We start from the raw sequence: 18550 nt of genomic DNA, 5'->3' as shown, positions 1-18550 counted from the left end.
AGAAAAAGAAAAAATAAATAAATAAATAAGAAAGAAAGAAAGAAAGAATAAAATAAAAAGAAATAAAATTTTAAAATTAAAAAATTTTTAATTATTAAAAATTAAAAAAAATTTAAGTAATTTTTAAAAAAGAAAAAAAAAAAGAAGAGAGCAACCAGACCGAAAAGCAAATCCACCACCGATGATACCAAGCACTAAAAACTATACTAAAAAAAAAATAAATAAATAAATGGACAGACAGAACCCTAGGACAAATAGTAAAAGCAAAGCTATACAGACAAAATCACACAAAGAAGCATATATATACACACTCACAAAAAGAGAAAAAGTTAAAATATATATATCTATGTATTTAAAAAAATGAAGAGAGCAACCAAATCAGTAAACAAATCTACCAATGATAATAAATTCTAAATACTAAACTAAGATAAACATACACCCAGAAACCAGTCAGTCACATACAGCAAACCCCAAGTCTACAGTTGCTCCCAAAGTCCACCTCCTCAATTTGGGATGATTCGTTGTCTATTCAGGTATTCCACAGAAGCAGGGTACATCAAGTTGATTGTGGAGATTTAATCCGCTGCTCCTGAGGCTGCTGGGAGAGATTCCCCTTTCTCTTCTTTATTCTCACAGCTCCCGGGGCTCAGCTTTGGATTTGGCCCCACCTCTGCGTGTAGGTCGCCGGAAGGTGTCTGTTCTTCGCTCAGACAGGACGGGGTTAAAGGAGCCGCTGATTCGGGGGCTCTGGCACACTCAGGCCGGGGGGAGGGAGGGGTACGAATGCGGGGCGAGCCTGCGGCAGCAGAGGCCAGCATGACGTTGCACCAGCCTGAGGCGCGCCGTGCGTTCTCCCGGGGATGTTGTCTGTGGAGCCCGGGACCCTGGCAGTAACGGGCTGCACAGGCTCCAGGGAGGGGAGGTGTGGAGAGTGACCTGCGCTCGCACACAGGCTTCTTGGTGGCGGCAGCCGCAGACTTAGCGTTTCATGCCCATCTCTGGGGTCCGCGCTGTTAGCCGCGGCTCACGCCCGTCTCTGGAGCTCCTTTAAGCAGCGCTCTGAATCCCCTCTCTTCGCGCACCAGGAAACAAAGAGGGAAGGAAAAGTCTCTTGCCTCTTCGGCAGCTCCAGACTCTTTCCCGGACTCCCTCCCGGCCAGCCGTGGTGCACTAACCCCTGCAGGCTGTGTTCACGCCGCCAACCCCAGTCCTCTCCCTGGGATCCGACTGAAGCCCAAGCCTCAGCTCCCAGCCCCGCCCGCCCCGGCGGGTGAGCAGACAAGCCTCTCGGGCTGGTGAGTGCCGGTCGGCACCGATCCTCTGTGCGGGAATCTCTCCGCTTTGCCCTCCGTACCCCTGTGGCTGCGCTCTCCTCCACGGCTCTGAAGCTTCCCCCTCCGCCACCCGCAGTCTCCGCCCGTGAAGGGACTTCCTATTGTGGAAACCTTTCCTCCTTCACGGCGCCCTCCTACTGGTGCAGGTCCCGTCCCTACCCTTTTGTCTCTGTTTATTCTTTTTTCTTTTGCCCTATCCAGGTACGTGGGGAGTTTCTTGCCTTTTGGGGGGTCTGAGGTCTTCTGTCAGCATTCAGTAGGTGTTCTGTAGGAGTTGTTCCACGTGTAGATGTATTTCTGATGTATTTGTGGGGAGGAAGGTGATCTCCACGTCTTACTCGTCCGCCATCTTGAAGGTTCAGTCAACTGATCTTTACACTGGAAAAGATGGTACCTACTGTTTGTAGTATCTAGAGATCATTAACTTATTCCTTTCCATGCAGACCAAAGAAGTGAAAAATGTGAAGAATAGACTTTCTGTAAAAGTCTAGTTATTTATTTATAACCTACCAAAGGCCCGTGACAATAATATGATGGCAACGAAGGAGGATGATGAACTGAGCGTCTGCACCTGGAGACCAGTTGGCACGGGACCCCATCCACCTTTGGTTGTCTTAAGCAGTTCAACATATATTTCTAACCTTGTACAGCAATGCGATTAAAGTCCTTATGTTACTGTAAGTACTTTGGTTTAAGAATTTAGCTTCTTAAAATATCATTTCAGAAAGGGCTTAGAGTATCCATAGAGGTGATTTTAAAAGTTTTATTTTATATAATTGTATGGATTGCTGTCCCATGAGCATGACGTATTATTTAGAAAAGATAAGAGGGCAAGAAACAATACAACCCCCACCAGATATCTACAAAAGGACTAAGAGGAAAAAGAAATTTGGCTATCAGACAAGACCGTATCAAGGCAATGTGAAAGAGCTGTTTAAAAAAAATAAATAATTCAGGCAATTGGGTGTTTGGGTTTAGCAATTATTCATAACCAATTTGACTACTTCCACACCATACTAATATACGGTGATCTTCTGGTTATTGTAAGAGCAAAGAAATGTAATCTGTGAATGAAGCTACTCTGGACCACCTATTGTAGATATTAAATAGGCCAGAATTCATCCTGAGTGTGAAAAAGCAGCATGTGTAAATTTAATTCAGTAGAAAATGTCAATGTTTTCGTCACAGTGAGAATTTTGGCCATGTCTTCCCAGTGTGAGCCATGTCTTATTGCTCTACTATATTCAGAATATGTACTAATTCTGACAGAAGTTGAAACTAATGTGTACACTTTATGTTTACTCAGCATAAGGGCCTTCTTACAGAGATGGTGAAAACTGATAGTTTAAACAACCAAAGCAAATGAATAGACAAAAGTATTTTTTAAAGCACCCGTTTACATTGCTAGAGCTACAAGGGTGATCAGAAGCATCTGTCACCCCATGGATGTCAAGACTGATGCATGCTGTGTGTTCGCTGTTTGGATGACAATGACCTTCCGAGAGAGAGGAGTCACATCACTGAGTTAAGACTGAGATTTTCACATATTTATTACAACAAGTTTCCTGAGGAGTTCAACACGGCAATGTTGCTAACTTAGCTTACTTAATATGTACAAAAATACGATAAAATTTACACATTTGAAAATATTCTAATGTCAGATTTTGCTCTGATTGGCTACCCAATTAGGGCAAATTATTAAGATTTTTACTAACAATAATCTGAAACATAAAAATTGAGTTTAGGTTTAAAAACAATTCTTGGAATGACCATAATCTATGATGCCTCTTGACCGGACAGTAATAAAAAGATATAGAGTGCTAGAATTGAACTTTGGCTGTTTTGACTCATACTAATATCATATATCTTGCCAGAATAAACTCTTTTTTTAAAGTGCTTTGCACATTATGCAACTATAGAGGTTAGTACATTTTTCAGATATAAAGGCAATGATATATTGCTGAAGTTTGTTTCTTCTGGAATTTGAAGTCATTTCAAATACTGAATGAGAATATCTTTACCATATCATAAAATATCACTTCATCAAAGTGAGACTCCAAGACCTCCTATCCTTCTCTGAACCGCTAAAGTCCATTATTTGATAGGGTTGGATGACGCTTACAGGCCTAAAAGTTCAGCAAAAATCTTAGCTACCTAGAGAAAGAAGAGACTCTTTACAGAGTCAAAATGTGGATGAGAAACAAAGTAACAAAACAGCCAGAAATGATGATTTGGAAAGTAGCAATTTTGGCATAAATATCTTTTTGAGAGTCACTATGGACCACAAGTTGAATATGAACATGCAAAACAGCAATGAAAACAAAAATGCCATATTAGGATGTGCTAAAGAGAATACAACAGACAGATCTGTTGTGGTTCTGTACCATGAAAACTGTCTTTTGCCACAGCTCTTTGCAATCCCGGGATGGCATAAGAGCAGTGGTTAAACACAGCCAGATAGTTCTATCTTTCACTGCAGTGGAAAGACCTCCCTGGCTTGGAACTCTGCCTTTAAAATTGTGGGCATAGTTTGGAAGGCAAGTGCTGGTTAAAGGGATTCTGGAAAAAAAAGGACTGTTTTTGTTATGCATTAAGGCAGGCTTTCAAACACAAGACCCCAAATAACAGCAGCAAATATTTGGTGAACTTCAACCCCTCCTCAGTTTATATGCGGGGAGTAAGGTACAGTTTTCATTCTTTGTTTCTTTCCTGGAATAAAACATCTGGTGCCATGGAAGAGCTGAGGGCTCCTAATTTGCTAGATTGCTTTAAAGGTCAGAATTGGAAAATTAAGGATTAAATGGCGATTGATTTGACGTGAGTGGGAGTGATAACTCGGCCCTTCTGCATTTTGCACCATTGCTTCTAGCAGGAGGATGTCAACAAATGTCACGTAGAATGTCATCTCTGATGACCGGCGGTGGCCTCCTGGGAGCTGCGTTGAGGACACGAGCCCTGGTCAGGCTGGCAGGAAAGACCCTGAGTATGAGGAAGGGGACCTGCCTCGGCCACAGGCAGAGCCTATTGCTGTTCTGTTTGTTCCAAACAACCTTAAAGATCTCAGAGACACAGAAGGTGGCAGAGGAGGCCCAGCTGCACTCATCTATCCATACATCACACGCAAGGGAGTTGTGGGGAGGGCAGGGATGAGCCGTGGGGAAATGTGAACAAGCAGCTGACTTTCTCCGAGAAGGAAAACAGTTGCTCTTTCACTGAGAATTCCATTCCTCCCTCACCTGGCCAACTCAGGGTCGACACGTCCCCAAACAGCATCCCTTCAGGACTGTGGGCTCTCACACTGTGTCTCATGGCAGGTGGAAATGAGCTTACCCACCCCCTGGGATGGTGTCCACATTGAAACACTTGCTTTGTTTACTGTCTATTCCATGACATAACTCACCTTGAGCAAAGTTCCCACTGAATGTAATTGACCTACCAGAGAACTTAACTGATGAGAGGAAATTATCCAAAGCTAGCTAGGCCGCAAGGTGACCCAGAAGGAAACCATAGACAGCTTCCTGATTTGTACCCTGAGGAATGAAGCAGGAAGGTAACAAGGACTTGAGAGTGTGGCCAGGGTGATGGTACAGTCACCTAGAGGTTGGCTGAGCTGAGGGAACACCCACTGATAAGCGCTGACTGCATCTTATGGCTCCTCCACCCTCAGGGGTGGATGGCAGCCACGCCTTTGCCTAGCACTTCTCCATCGAGCATTCTTCCAAGTACAGGTGATGCACTGGGCGTTGGAAGAGTGGGCGCTGGAAGCAACAGCAAAAGGTTCTTGTGTTTACATTGATTTGAAATTAATTAAATTCGGATCCTCTTCATCCTCTGCTGGCAGGCCCAGCAGGCTCCCTCCGGGGCTGCTTTCTCTTGGAAAACATTAGCATCATTCAGTTTCAGGATTCATTGTCACTGCAAAAAACAGAACAATAGTATATTTCCAAGAAGCTACTGAGAGCTGGTCACTCGGCTATGGAGGTGACTCAGGAGAACATAAGCAGTCAGGGAGCCGACGGTGTCCAGATTACAATTTCTGAAACAAAGGTCAGTTCAGTTTGGATTTTATATCTGAACCCTGAGGAGGAAATCTAGGAAAGCCAAGAAAAAATCCCTAGCTCTAGTTGTAATATCCTTCCCCAGGGCTGATGTGGAGAGAACCAGATGGAGCCGGGGTTCCCCCTTTAAAGAAATCGAATCCCATTCTCTATTAATAGATGCCAAACTGCCTTTTCTTTTTCCTTAAAATAAAATTTCGATATGTTATTTTCTCTCAAGGGTTTGTGGTCCTGGCATGTTTTCAAAAGTCCCCCTTTTTTCCCCCAGGCACAGAGGATCTGGAAGTGCTTTCTCAGTGTCATTTAGAATTCAGTCATCAGGCATCTTGAGGTGTGAGTAGACATAAATTATGGACATGGGGTGTGGACATAACCATGCTAGCAGGCTAATTTCTGCCTTTGTTTCTCACTTGGCTCTCTTGGCCACAGATCTGGCTCTATAGCTCTTTCCCAGTGAGACCATGTCTCCACCCAAGTCTCCTGGAAAGCAGACTACTGGACCTCCCCCACCTCCACCCACTTTTTTAAAATTTTGTGTCCTTTCACCCAAATTCTATCATGTCTCCACTTGAAGTGACCTGTGTTTCCAAGGAAGTGCCTGAATGACGACCATCAACAGGACCTGGTGTCTCCTTAGCTCAGAGGCTCGTAGAGGCTGCAATAGACCATGTTTCCCTGACTCCTACTTCAGTTCTCGCCTGCTCAGTGGCACACTAGGTGTTTCCAAAAGGTCTCTGAAACAACTTGATAGATGATAGAGAGCCAGCTAGCTAGCTAGATGACAGAGAGCCAGCTAGCTAGCTAGCTAGCTAGATGATAGAGAGCCAGCTAGCTAGCTAGATGATAAGGAGCCAGCTAGCTAGATGATGGAGAGCCAGCTAGCTAGCTAGATGATAGAGAGCCAGCTAGCTAGATGATAGAGAGCCAGCTAGCTAGATGATAGAGAGCCAGCTAGCTAGCTAGCTAGATGATAGAGAGCCAGCTAGCTAGCTAGATGATAAGAGCCAGCTAGCTAGATGATAGAGAGCCAGCTAGCTAGCTAGATGATAGAGAGCCAGCTAGCTAGCTAGATGATAGAGAGCCAGCTAGCTAGCTAGATGATAAAGAGCCAGCTAGCTAGGTGATAGAGAGCCAGCTAGCTAGCTAGATGATAGAGAGCCAGCTAGCTAGCTAGATGATAGAGAGCCAGCTAGCTAGATGATAGAGAGCCAGCTAGCTAGCTAGATGATAGAGAGCCAGCTAGCTAGCTAGCTAGATGATAGAGAGCCAGCTACCTAGCTAGATGATACAGAGCTAGCTAGCTAGCTAGATCTATCCAAGAAAGAGGAGAGGAGACATTATGTATGTGTTTGTGTGTCTGTGTCTGTGTTGTGAAGACAGGGGGAAGAAGCTGTGACCAGGAAGGCTGACCAACGGGAAAGAAAGGGAAAGCAGACATGGACAAAAGGACAATTTCTGTAGGAAAACTTATTTAATGGAAACCTGACTGCAAATGAAGACATTCTTTATCTGAAGAACAAACGTAACAACCCGTTTCATAAGTCACACTGAACAGCTCTTAAACTGGGCAAGGAGGCTTCCTTTCTTGGAAATTGGGTGGTAGCAAGATAATATTTCTGAGATCCAGGAGTTCATCTCTATGGAGCATAAGTCTCTGAAGTGCATGTTTTCCTTTTGTGGCCTTATCTTGACATTTCAGCTACTCTAAGCAGACCAAAATACAAGGCTGTACAGCAATGGGCACAATCCCTCTTTTGTCCACAACGCTAATCTGTGTCCAGCAGTTAAAATAGAAGTGATTTTTAAAGTTAATTATTGTAAGACCAATCCACATTCATTGTTGAAAAAATACAAAATACAAATAAGCCAAATAAAAATACTAACAACCTCACTACAGTTAACATTTTGGTATTTATTCTTCCAAACTTTTTTCTGTGATAATGATATATATTCTTTTTGTACAAAAATGGAATTATGTTATGCATAGTGTTCTGTAATCTGCTTTTCTCACTCTCATTCATATATAGACCTCTTTTCTGGCTAATAAATATACCATATCTTTTTAATTGGCTATAAAGCACACCATTGTCTCACTATACTAAGAACATTATTAGACATATCCTTATTGTTCAACATTTAAGCTATTTCCAATTTATAATTTTTATTTATTATAAAAATTGCTACATTTTTGCATGCTTCCAGTTGTTACCTTTGCATAAATATCTAGAAGAGGAATTGCTAGGTTAAAATGTATGGAATTTTAAAGCTTGACCAGCCCATTGTCCAATTACCCCCCTTCCCTAGAAATTTACCTTCTCTTGACACTTTTCTTTAGGGAAATATCCTCTCCCCAACATTCTAATACTGGATATTATTATTTTTAGCTTTTGTAAATTCAATAGGTGAAAATAATCTAATATTTACCTTAACGTATTCTTGGGTTACTTTTTTTTGTTACTAGGAAGACTAAAGTTTTTTTCAAATCTCTGTTGGTAATTTTAATTTCTTCTTTTGCCAAACTGCTTATTAATATTCTTTGCCCATGTGGGACATTATCTTTTTATGGATTTATGTATTAAGAATAATAATTCTTTGTTCATCATACATATCGCACATACTTTCCCCCAATTTGTCATTTTCCTCCTAATTTTATATTGTTTTTGGAAGTATAAAAAATTTCAGTTTTTAATGTAGTTAAGTCTATCCTTTTCTGATATGGCTTCTGACTGTGTGTCATGTTTTCAACCAGACCTCACCTTACAGTTATAATATTTATCTTTAATTTTTCTGGATTTTTTTCTTTCTTTTTCACATATAAACTTATCCGGAGTCTATTTTAATCTAAAGTGTGAGGTCGAGTTCTAAATTTTCCCTTCAAATGTTAGTCAGTTTTTTGTTTTTTGTTTTTTTCGGTACGCGGGCCTCTCACTGTTGTGGCCTTTCCCGTTGTGGAGCACAGGCTCCGGACGCGCAGGCTCAGCGGCCATGGCTCACTGGCCCAGCCGCTCCGTGGCATGTGGGATCTTCCCGGACCGGGGCACGAACCTGTGTCCCCTGCATCGGCAGGCAGACTCTCAACCACTGCGCCACCAGGGAAGCCTGTTAGTCAGTTGTTTTAAGACTATTTACTGAATAATCCACTTGCTATGAATTGCTACTTTTATAATATATTTAATGTTTACATATGCTTGAGGCTGTTTTGAATATTCTATTCTATGCCAGTAATACTTATTTGGTTCTGGGTGTAGACAGTTTTAATTATTGGAGCATGTTCCCTGCAAATCCACCTCCCCACACACAATTGTTCTTTTTCCTTCTTTTAGAATTACCCTGACTATCTGCGCACAATTATTCTTCCAGATGAAATGCTCATTGGGATCTTTAAAAGACTAAGTTGAATTTAAAAGGATAATTTTCACACTGTTGAGTCTTTCATTCAGAAACACAGTACGTCTCTCTCCATTTGTTTATATCTTTGATGTCCCTCCATAAAAATTTGAACAATTTCTTTTTATATTATCCATACATTTTTTGATTAAGTTTTTGCCTAGGTATTTCTCTTCTTGGGCTGCTTCTGTGGTTGAGCCAATGCTGGCGTGTGCTCATGGTGGCTTTTTTGAGCACAGGGTCAGGTGGGCAGAGCTTAAATCAGGGCTCAGCCACTTTCTTGCTGTGTGACCTTGAGCAAGTTAACATTTCTTAGCCCATCTCATCTGCAAAACATGCATAATAATACCATGTGCCTTAGAAGGCTGTTGGAAAAAATCAATGAGAAAATGTAGGCGAAGCTCTATGCCACAGGCCTGACCTCCAGACACATGAACGGGAATTCTGATTTTGCTAGATTCTCTGCTAGCAAATGTTCAGTTCAACACAAGCTTGAACATGGCTTCAAATATCCAGAGCCTTTAAGAAACGATCTTCCAAAACAAACTTTCAGTTTCTGAGGACAGTGTAACCTAAATGCGGTTTGTTTAGAACACTCTACAAACATTATGAAGGCTTAGAGTGTGACACTGTCCACCAGCCAGAACCCATTCATTTAAAGCATCAAAGAGCACAGGACCTCACTCATGATACGTGTGGAACTTATGTGCTTATAGATCTGGCCACTGACAACGTGCCAGGCCCGCCACACCAGAGACAGTCCCAGTGTGGGTACAAGTTGCTTCAGCAGTGGGTCAGCAGGTTATTCCTAGTGTCGCAACTCTCACACGCAATTTTCACCGGTGGTGTGATGGCCAACGTGCCTGTTAGCAAGTCAGCAACCCGGAACCTGGCTCCCCACCCATGCCCGAGCCTGGAGGCATTATTCTCCCTCACGCTCATTCCTTTACTGAGTGAGATGTGTTCCCTGCTATCTTTGTGGCTATTTATCATCTCTGTGAAATGATCGAATCAGCCCTGACGTTTCCAGCTCTGGCAAATCCTAGAGTTCCCTGTTAAAAATATCTTGGCAAACTGCCACAGAATTGCAATAAATAAAATCAGTGATCCCGCTTCAAACCTCTATTGCTTGCCTTGATGATAATTCGTACGGTTTTGGTCACTTATCTGTGACAGCGACATGAGTGAGTGATCTTTCTCAGAGGGTTATATGTAGATATTTTAAGAATGTGGGGTAGCTTTCCCAAAAGCTGTATAGTAACAAGCCTCCAAACTGTAAAAAACCAATTGAATTGATTAAAAAGCATCATCTGATGATTTTTAAGAAAGCACTTAAGTGGAACGCCACCAGTTAAATGAGGAGGTGCGATTGTAACACCTCGTTTCATAACTGCCCCTTGGTTGCAGTCAGGATCAGATAAGCCATCTTTGTCCTTCTGACCAGTTTACCTTGTAACAATCCCTCCTTCTGACCACAGCTAATGTTGCCTGTCTCCCAAGATGTAATAAACCTATGCTAAACCTTTCTCTAATTATGACGCTCTCTAACTTGGTTTGGGGAGGGGTGCAAAGTTCAGTTTAGCACAAAGTCACGGAACAGTTAGATCACTCTCTCTTCCTCTTCATCAACAGAACGTCCCTTCTCCTTCCCGTAAGAGGCCTGCCCAGGTGGAATTATAGAGACGAGAATCTGGCTGCCATCAGAGGTAGGCCCAGAATTGGTCCAAGACACATAGATCATGCCCACGGTGTAGACACAATCTGGGCTAGTATTCAGACAAGGCTGTGGTGTATTGAATTTAGTGCATCTTCTCTCAACCACCACACACAGGCGTAGACACACACACATACACACACCCCTGCGTGTTAACCATGTCATTTGAGGTTAGCATCCTGCAGGATTATAAACTGTTACTTTGTATCCCTCATGATACTTAGCTTGGATTTGAGGGAAATCAGTTGGTGCTTAATATACTTAATATTTAATACTTGTTGACTTTTAAGTGACTTGAGGGACTGGAGAGAAAAAGAGGAAGGAAACTCATAAAGTAATTGGAAGCGGCCACAGAGATTTACTGGAGTGGAGAGGCCAAAACGGTTCACACAAAACTGCTGTTTTCTTGCAATTCATGGTTCAGTCTTGTCAATGTCTGCACTGCATCAGCCACCGAAGACTTTCATAGTTGGCCTCATGGTGGATGGCTTTCTTGCTACTAAGGGTTCTTTTTAAAAGTTTCTAATTTGTCTTTTCATTTATGGAATAGCTCTTTTATTTTAACTAATTAGTAATAGAAAATGAAAATCCAATTTTAAATTCTTCTCTAGATTGAGCTTCATCAAAAACTTGCTGTGCAAACTTGGACAAATCACTTAACCTCTCTGAGTTCTAGGTTTACTCAGATGGATTGTTTCATTTTTAACTGGTTGTCTTGGCATGATGTGGACAATGCCAGGCACATATTAGGCACTCAATAAATATATTTGAAAAATTACACTGACGATCATACTTTCTCCAAAAAAAGACAAAGAGAAGGGAAGAAACAGGAAGAAATTCAAAAATTCTCTATTAAGCTAACCTGCATTTTCCTGAGAAATACTAAAGTGATACATTTTTGTAATATTATTGAGCTCAGACATGAATCATAAAATGAACAATGGAGGGCTTCCCTGGTGGCGCAGTGGTTGAGAGTCCGCCTGCTAATGCAGGGGACATGGGTTCGAGCCCTGGTCTGGGAGGATCCCACATGCCACGGAGCAACTAGGCCTGTGAGCCACAACTACTGAGCCTCCGCATCTGGAGCCTGTGCTCCGCAACAAGAGAGCCCGCGATAGTGAGAGGCCCGCGCACCGCGATGAAGAGCAGCCCCCGCTTGCCACAACTAGAGAAAGCCCTTGCACAGAAACGAAGACCAAACACAGCAAAAATTAATAAAGATACATTGGTGTCTGAGTCTCACACCCAAAATTCTTAAAAAAAAAAAAAAAGGACAATGGAATTATTACAAAAGCAGAACAGGTATATTGTTACTTACTTCCTCTGACTCGGTTAATTTCCTAGGTAGTAGTAGCTAGGTATCTGGCATCTAGAATAAGTGTCTTATTATTGTTGATATTACTGTACTTTCAAAGTTATAAATTGACTTGGATGAAATCTAATTCTCCCCCAATCTTTCCCAATGCTGTTACTCAACATAAAATCATCACTGTGGCCAACAGGCATAAAGGGAAAGAAGACGTGCGCTTGGCTAATGTTTGCAATCCCTTTTCTGTGGTTATTCACCTAAGCTTGCAGAGGCAGAAACACCACGCTTTCAGGAAATTGTCTAGTTATAAAGGCCTCAGGAAGAAGGAAGAGACTGCCCAGACTGTAAGCACCAAGATGAAAGGAATTCCATCTTGTTTTTGCCACTGTCGAGTGGCATTCGAGAAGGTATTGTAAGGATGGGGGTAGACAATAAGGGAGTGAATTCTTTCAAGACAATTTAAACAACAATAGAACCAACTCAATGGATCTGTTTTTTGTTATCAACACACGCTGGCAAGGCTGAACAACGTCAGTGATGAAATTCTCTTCAACTCTAGGGCAGACCTCGGCTCCACCCTGCCCACCCCTTGGACACTGTTCCACTGACACTGTTCCCAGTACCCCATACGTTGCCTGGCACGTAACATGTACGAATTATAGGGGAAAATGCTAAGGTGGGGAATAAGGATATAGAATTCCCCTTCCCCCACCATCCTTTGCTGTCTTTTCCCACTGATTTTTTTGAAAACATGAAAACCATACTTTAAACTTCCCATGGTACTTTGTACATCCCTGGCCCTTATTAAAATCCTGTGCTAAGTTTCAGATTCCACAGTTCAAGGAAAATGTCCACTCAGTGAGGACAAGGCAAAGTAATGAGGAACTGCTGGCTAATGGGATGTGTGGGAAAAGTCCGGAAAGACCTGAGATTATGGACCTGAACAAGAGAAGGTGAAGGGTTGCAGTCTGCACACAATGTAGTGCATTAAGTGGAGGATGGTGACCAGATCACCTCGTTTTTCCCAGGATCAGAGTGGACTTTATGGATAACAGAGGCTCTATGTCACAGTGTCTTTCTAGCATCAAGAAGTAAATGGATTCCAGAAGTCTTAGTTCCCCATCCTCCTGCTAATCCAAGCAGGATGGGGAAGTGTGTTTTCCACTAAGTTCAATCTGCAGTGACTATTATATACTTTCTGAAGCATTAGAGTCACCCGTATACTGCTTAGACGGTAGAGGAAGGATGATTCACAGAGGTCAAAACCACTGGGGAACTTTGGACGTAATGATGTGTCAAAATAGGTTAACCGATTGTAACGAAGGTCCCGCTCTAGTGGGGAGTGTCAACAGCGGGGAGGGCTGTGCATGTGGGAGCCAGGGGTACGGCTCGATTTTGCTGTGAATCTAAAACTGCTCTAAAATAGAAAATCTTTAAAAAAGAAAAAAAGTCAGTTGGAGAGGATGGGGAGAATTATTGCCAGAGCATAAAAGAATTCATTTCATTTGTGTGGTGCTTTAAAACTTACAAAGTTTTTTTCTCTCTTGGGATCCTGTGAAACTAGAAGGACAGGTGGCATTATATCCATTTTACAAGATGAGGAAACTGAAGCTTACAGAGTTAAAGTGACTTGTCTTAGTACAAAGAACAAATGATCATCCAAGTCGGGTCTTGAAACCAGTCTTCTGATTCTAAGCCCAGTGACCATTGCACCCATCACCTGTATCTCTAATGATTCACAAGCTTTCAGAAAAAAAATCTTCTATCTGTCCTGGTTTTGAGATTCAGAGTAAATGTTTCATCAATTATCAATGTAATTAAGACAATAAGAGAAAGAAATGTAAATAAAATCATGACAGAAAAGATTATCCAAACTATAAGGTAATCCAAACTATGTACCCTTTCAAAAATTCCAGACGGCTAAGAGGACTATTCTGAAATCACCAGCATATTACCTATGCTGGTAATGGATGGGGAACCTAAAGGCTCCAGATCATTACTAGGGGATGAAACAAATTCATGATTTCTCAGGATGGGTAAGCTCCAAAAAGAAGTCCCCAGGGAAACCAGGAGCAAAAATAATGTCCCACATACTAGATGTTCCTGGACCTTAGGACACAGGCTCATTAACCCAAAAGGCAATAAGTTTATGTATATCAATTCTAACTTTTTATAATAATTAAAAATAACTAATATTTATTGAGAGTTTATTTTGTACCAGGATTTGTTCTAAGTGCTTTGTACTTTTCTGAGTTTTTAGTGAATAAAAATTAAATTTGCTGTGCAATATCATGACACCCTTTGAAGTAATCAGACAGTGTCATCAGCACCAAAGACTGGGGACTTGCCACTCTTGGTTCTATAACCCTGGTCCTGGCTTCATCAAGATGGAATGAGGTGACAGCCTGACAGTTGTCCTGTGAATTAAAACCAGATCAACAGAGGAATGTAGACCTTCCCTTTAAAATCAATAATTTAGCATAAAGCAGCTCTCCGAATAGGTTAAGCCTTTTTGCCTTAGAGGCAGAAATGTGGTAGAGCTTATTTCAGAGACCAGCCTCTCGGTATTTCAAAAACATGATTTCTAAGAAGCTTTTATCACCATACAATTCTCTAACGTTAAGCTTCTTCTGTGTTGCCAATAATTTCAAGGAACAAGAAGCAGGTATGACATCTCATAAAAAAACCAATGACATCTCACATCTTTTGAGGGTGCACATCAGAGATGCAGTACTAAGATATTTATAAGGTTTTGGGGGGTGATCTGAGCCCTAAACTGGACACACATAGATGTTCATTTTTAGGTAAAAATGCAAAGGAAATAATTCCTTCGTAATGTCCTCTGTGATACTCCCACTAGCGTTCTTTTTTCCTTTCATCTTCTTGTTAATGTCTGATATCTCCTTTAAATAGGATAGACTCTTTTCTGAACCAGTGATGAATTCTAACATGCAAGTACCTGCAGAGGTAACAATGACTGACATCTACAAGAAGATGCACATTCTGCATCGGAGCGGAGGTTCACCTCAGTCAGATTATGGTGGCACGACTTCTCAGGTAAGGCTTAGGGGAGGAAGCAGAACAAGGGTCCGGAAGACAGACATCTGACTGCCCCAACCCCTGTCTAATGATCAGTCTTTCCTTGCGTTGCCCTGGCTTCAGGAACTGCATATGACAAGTGACTGCACCCTGGAAACATTTAAGGTGACTGGTGCAGGACCTCTGGCTCACTTGGAGGGAGAGACGGTGGGTGGTCTTTATCCTGCTTTGAAAGTTTATTCTGTTTATTCCGACAGAAGTGTAATGTCTCAGTTACAGGCTCAGTCAAGTTCCCTACTCGTTGGTCATCTCGGAGTCACCCCATCAGCAATTCTGTGCCCCCCAAATCACAGCAGTGCTCTGTGGAGCAAGTCCCTGACTTACTGAATCATCAGTCCTATTTCCTGCGAGCATGTCCCAGGTCCTGACCAAAGGATTCTCTGATCAAAAACACCCAGACACGGTAATTTCTACCCTCACAAAAGATAATATAATTTAAACAACACTGTGGAAGGCTAAAGGACGCACAGGCCCCAGTGCACTAAAATTTTCTATTAAGCAGAGCCACCTAGTGGTAGAATGGAATATGGGTTTTTAAAAATCTCATTTAATTTCTCTCATATAACAATCCAATCCAGGCGGGGTTTTCTTTTGTTTTGTTTATGTTCATTTTACTCACTCTTGTTTACAGTTACCCCTTTGAGATTGTCACCTCCATCTGTTCTCCTTACCAAATATCTACTCATCCAAGGTCAACAAACCTACAGTTTGTCATAATCAGAAAGTTTTAGGACTAAAACAGAAGCCGACTCAACAGTGTCTCTTTAGAAGGGCAAAAAAAATGTCACTACTAATTTATTTCTAAAGATAAAGCGTCACTAGGATATTTACTTTGTACCTTTCTATTTTCCATAACTCACACTTCCGTTTCTCCATACACCCATGAACATTGTCACATAAAATTTATAGGCACAGGGACTTCCCTGGTGGTCCACTGGTAAAGAATCCACCTTCCAACGCAGGGGACGTGGGTTCCATCCCTGGTCGGGGAACTAAGATCCCACCTGCCGCGGGGCAGCTAAGCCCACACGCCACAACTACTGAGCTGGCGCCCTGAGCTATAGAAGAGAAAACCCACACACCACAACTAGAGAGAAGCCCGCGTACCACAACAAAGAGCCCGTGTGCCAGCAACTAAGACCCGACGCGGCCCAAAATAATCAAATAAATAAATGAATAATAAAGAAATCTTTAAAAAAATTTTATAGGCACAGAGAAGGTGAGCAAAAGTCCTCAACTGCGGTCTCCAGTCTCCCCCTCCCGACCATATATAATCTGTGGTAGAAAGTAGAAGTACCTTGGGTTGCTGTGGTTTGGTTCCTTTTCTTCCTCTAAAGTAGGTAAACACTCATAGTTGGCTATAGGACAGAATAAAAGCAAGCTCATTGTTAGTCACTAAAATTCTGGTTTTATCTACAAAACTCGTGCACCTGAGCATCACATTTCTCGGATCTGTATGGTTAGTTGTGCAGAAATGGCCTCACCAGGGAGTGTCAGAGGTTAAAAGATTAATGACGGCAAGGCTCTTGAAATGGAAAAAGCGCTAACAGCACAGATCCAATGGGGCCTCTGGCCCCATTGGAAAGGGCACAGTTCATCACTGCTTGGCTATTCAGTCCCTGAAGAACACCACTGGGGCTCCAAAGGCTAGAATCTGCATGGATCAGAGTAGACACTGGAATAAAACGGCTTCACCCAAGGTCCTGATGTGTCTGCAGAACGATTTCAGTCTGGAGGCACAACAGGAAAGAAGCAGGTAAAGTGGGGAACAGCCGACCTTGTTAAAGTCATCAGAATTCTCTCCTATTACACGACTGCTGTTTTCAAGGGGGAGAAAAATCCACTGGATCTATCACCTAAGTGTCAAAGCCACTCTCTGCTTTAGTTGTCAAATGGAAATGCATTTTTCCAGATTTCTGGTTTTAGTGAGTGTAACAGGATCATGATTTTATATTACAATTACCTCAGTCACAAAAGGAAATACACCAAAATATTAAGAGAGATTGGTTCTGGGTGGTGGAACACTTTTTTTCTTCTTCTTCTTTTTTTTTTTTTTTTTTTGCATTTTCCAAATTCTACTGTGTACGTACATTATTTTTATAAACTAAAAACAACAAAATGAAACTACCTTAAGGACTATCTCAATGACCCACCCCATCCTCAAATGCTTTACAGAACCATTCTTCCCTCAATATTGGACTATGAAAAACTGTTCAAAATTGTACAATTTAGTTAAATGGTTCTCATCTTTTGGAAAGCTCATCTTGATGAGCCTCTGGTACAAAAATTCTAACACCAGGCCTCTGGATTTGAGAACTCCATTGTAGACTGTTGAATCTGACAGCTCCCAGGGTATTTTCTCTAAAATAAATGTTAAAAATACAAGTGATATGATAATATAAATAGTAGATTGTATTAATCTAGCATGAGCATTAAAATAATTTATTGATTTTTTAAAGGACTCAAAAATAGAAAAAACAGCTGTCATCATTTTTAAATCTAAATGTTGATTTAATGAAAAGGGACATATACTACAATTACTGCCAGATATCAATTGGAAATTAAGTTATAATTGGATATTTATATTACTATCTCAGTGCTGTCCAGTAGAACTTTCTACAGTGAAGGGAGTGTTCTAGATTTGCACTGTCTGATATAATAGCTGTTACCCACAGGTGGCTACTGAGCCCTCAAACTGTGGCTGGAAGGAGTAAGGAGCAAAGTTTTTAATTTCATTTAATTTTTTCAATTTTAAGTTAAATAGACATATATGGCTCGTACCTACTAGACAGACAGATCTATGTAAACCATATTTGATAAAGTTTTATATTTATATACAGATTAACATCACAGATCTCTAGATTCTATAATATATCAGATAATGCCAGATGGTAACTTTTTCCAGATAGTTTGGTTTCAAGAGATTTCCTTGCCCGAAAATAAGATCGTTTTCAAGAAGAAAAAGCCCATTTGAAAAACTTGTGCAAAAATACGAAAGAGTGGCAACAATTGATGCAATAATTAAACTGCATATTTAAGGATGGTCAGGCCCCCCGCTTACTTCGTGCAAGTGCCAGATGTAATGTGGCTGGGCTCACAGGGTCCCTCCAGGACTCATGGCATAGTTACAAAGTGGGCGCAGCCTTCTCTTACCAGAGAGCACAGAAAAAACCACCTTAGGTTATTCCACACCACATACCATTTCTATTCATGCTGTTCATCCACTTATCAAGCTCTTCCATTTCTATTTCCATCACAGAGGGTGTGTCTTCCTCAAAAATAGGGCTGGAGAGAGAAAATAAAGAGCTTGTTGGAAAAAACAAAACAAAAAACAAACCCAACATGTGAGATGTGCTAAATTTCGTTTGAGGAACGCCTAGCATGTTGACCGTTGGCTGTGAGGAAGACGAACCTGATTCAGTGTCTTACACTGCAGGGTAGGCTGGGGGTTTGCCCTATTCAAGAGGACCAAACGAAAATAGGAAAAAAAGGCAAAAACGAAAATAAACAGTCATCCATTACTGATGATGGGCTGAAAGGCAGCCCGGGAGACTCTGCTTCTCCGGAAGGTACCCAGCCCGAGACTCCTCCGGGGAGTGGCCACATTTAGCATTTTAGCCTTGCTCAATTTCACTTCCCTTTCTTTGGG

General features: G+C 41.6%; 1 protein-coding gene across 3 annotated transcripts in view; it reads right to left on the bottom strand.

Moving 5' to 3' along the window:
- Positions 1-2859: 2859 nt before the first annotated feature.
- The window catches only part of TMEM154 (transmembrane protein 154), a 45024-nt gene continuing 29333 nt past the window's right edge, over positions 2860-18550 (bottom strand). The window contains exons 5-7 of one of the 3 annotated variants that reach the window (XM_082605542.1): positions 18101-18186; positions 16199-16259; positions 2860-5249 (exon numbers count right to left, since the gene is read on the bottom strand). In XM_082605542.1, the coding sequence (XP_082461668.1) occupies positions 5234-5249; positions 16199-16259; positions 18101-18186 (163 nt within the window). In that variant the 3' untranslated portion in view covers positions 2860-5233. Of the gene's footprint in view, positions 5250-16198; positions 16260-16288; positions 16632-18100; positions 18187-18550 lie in introns of those variants that run through there. The other 2 variants (XM_082605543.1, XM_082605544.1) reach the window with 2 other exon arrangements.

This window comes from Mesoplodon mirus (genome assembly GCF_964341445.2).
Source record: "Mesoplodon mirus genome assembly, chromosome: 2".
NCBI classification, from domain to species: Eukaryota; Metazoa; Chordata; class Mammalia; order Artiodactyla; family Ziphiidae; genus Mesoplodon; species Mesoplodon mirus.
Note: the sequence above shows the minus strand (reverse complement) of the source record. Positions and strands in the feature narration are given on the sequence as shown.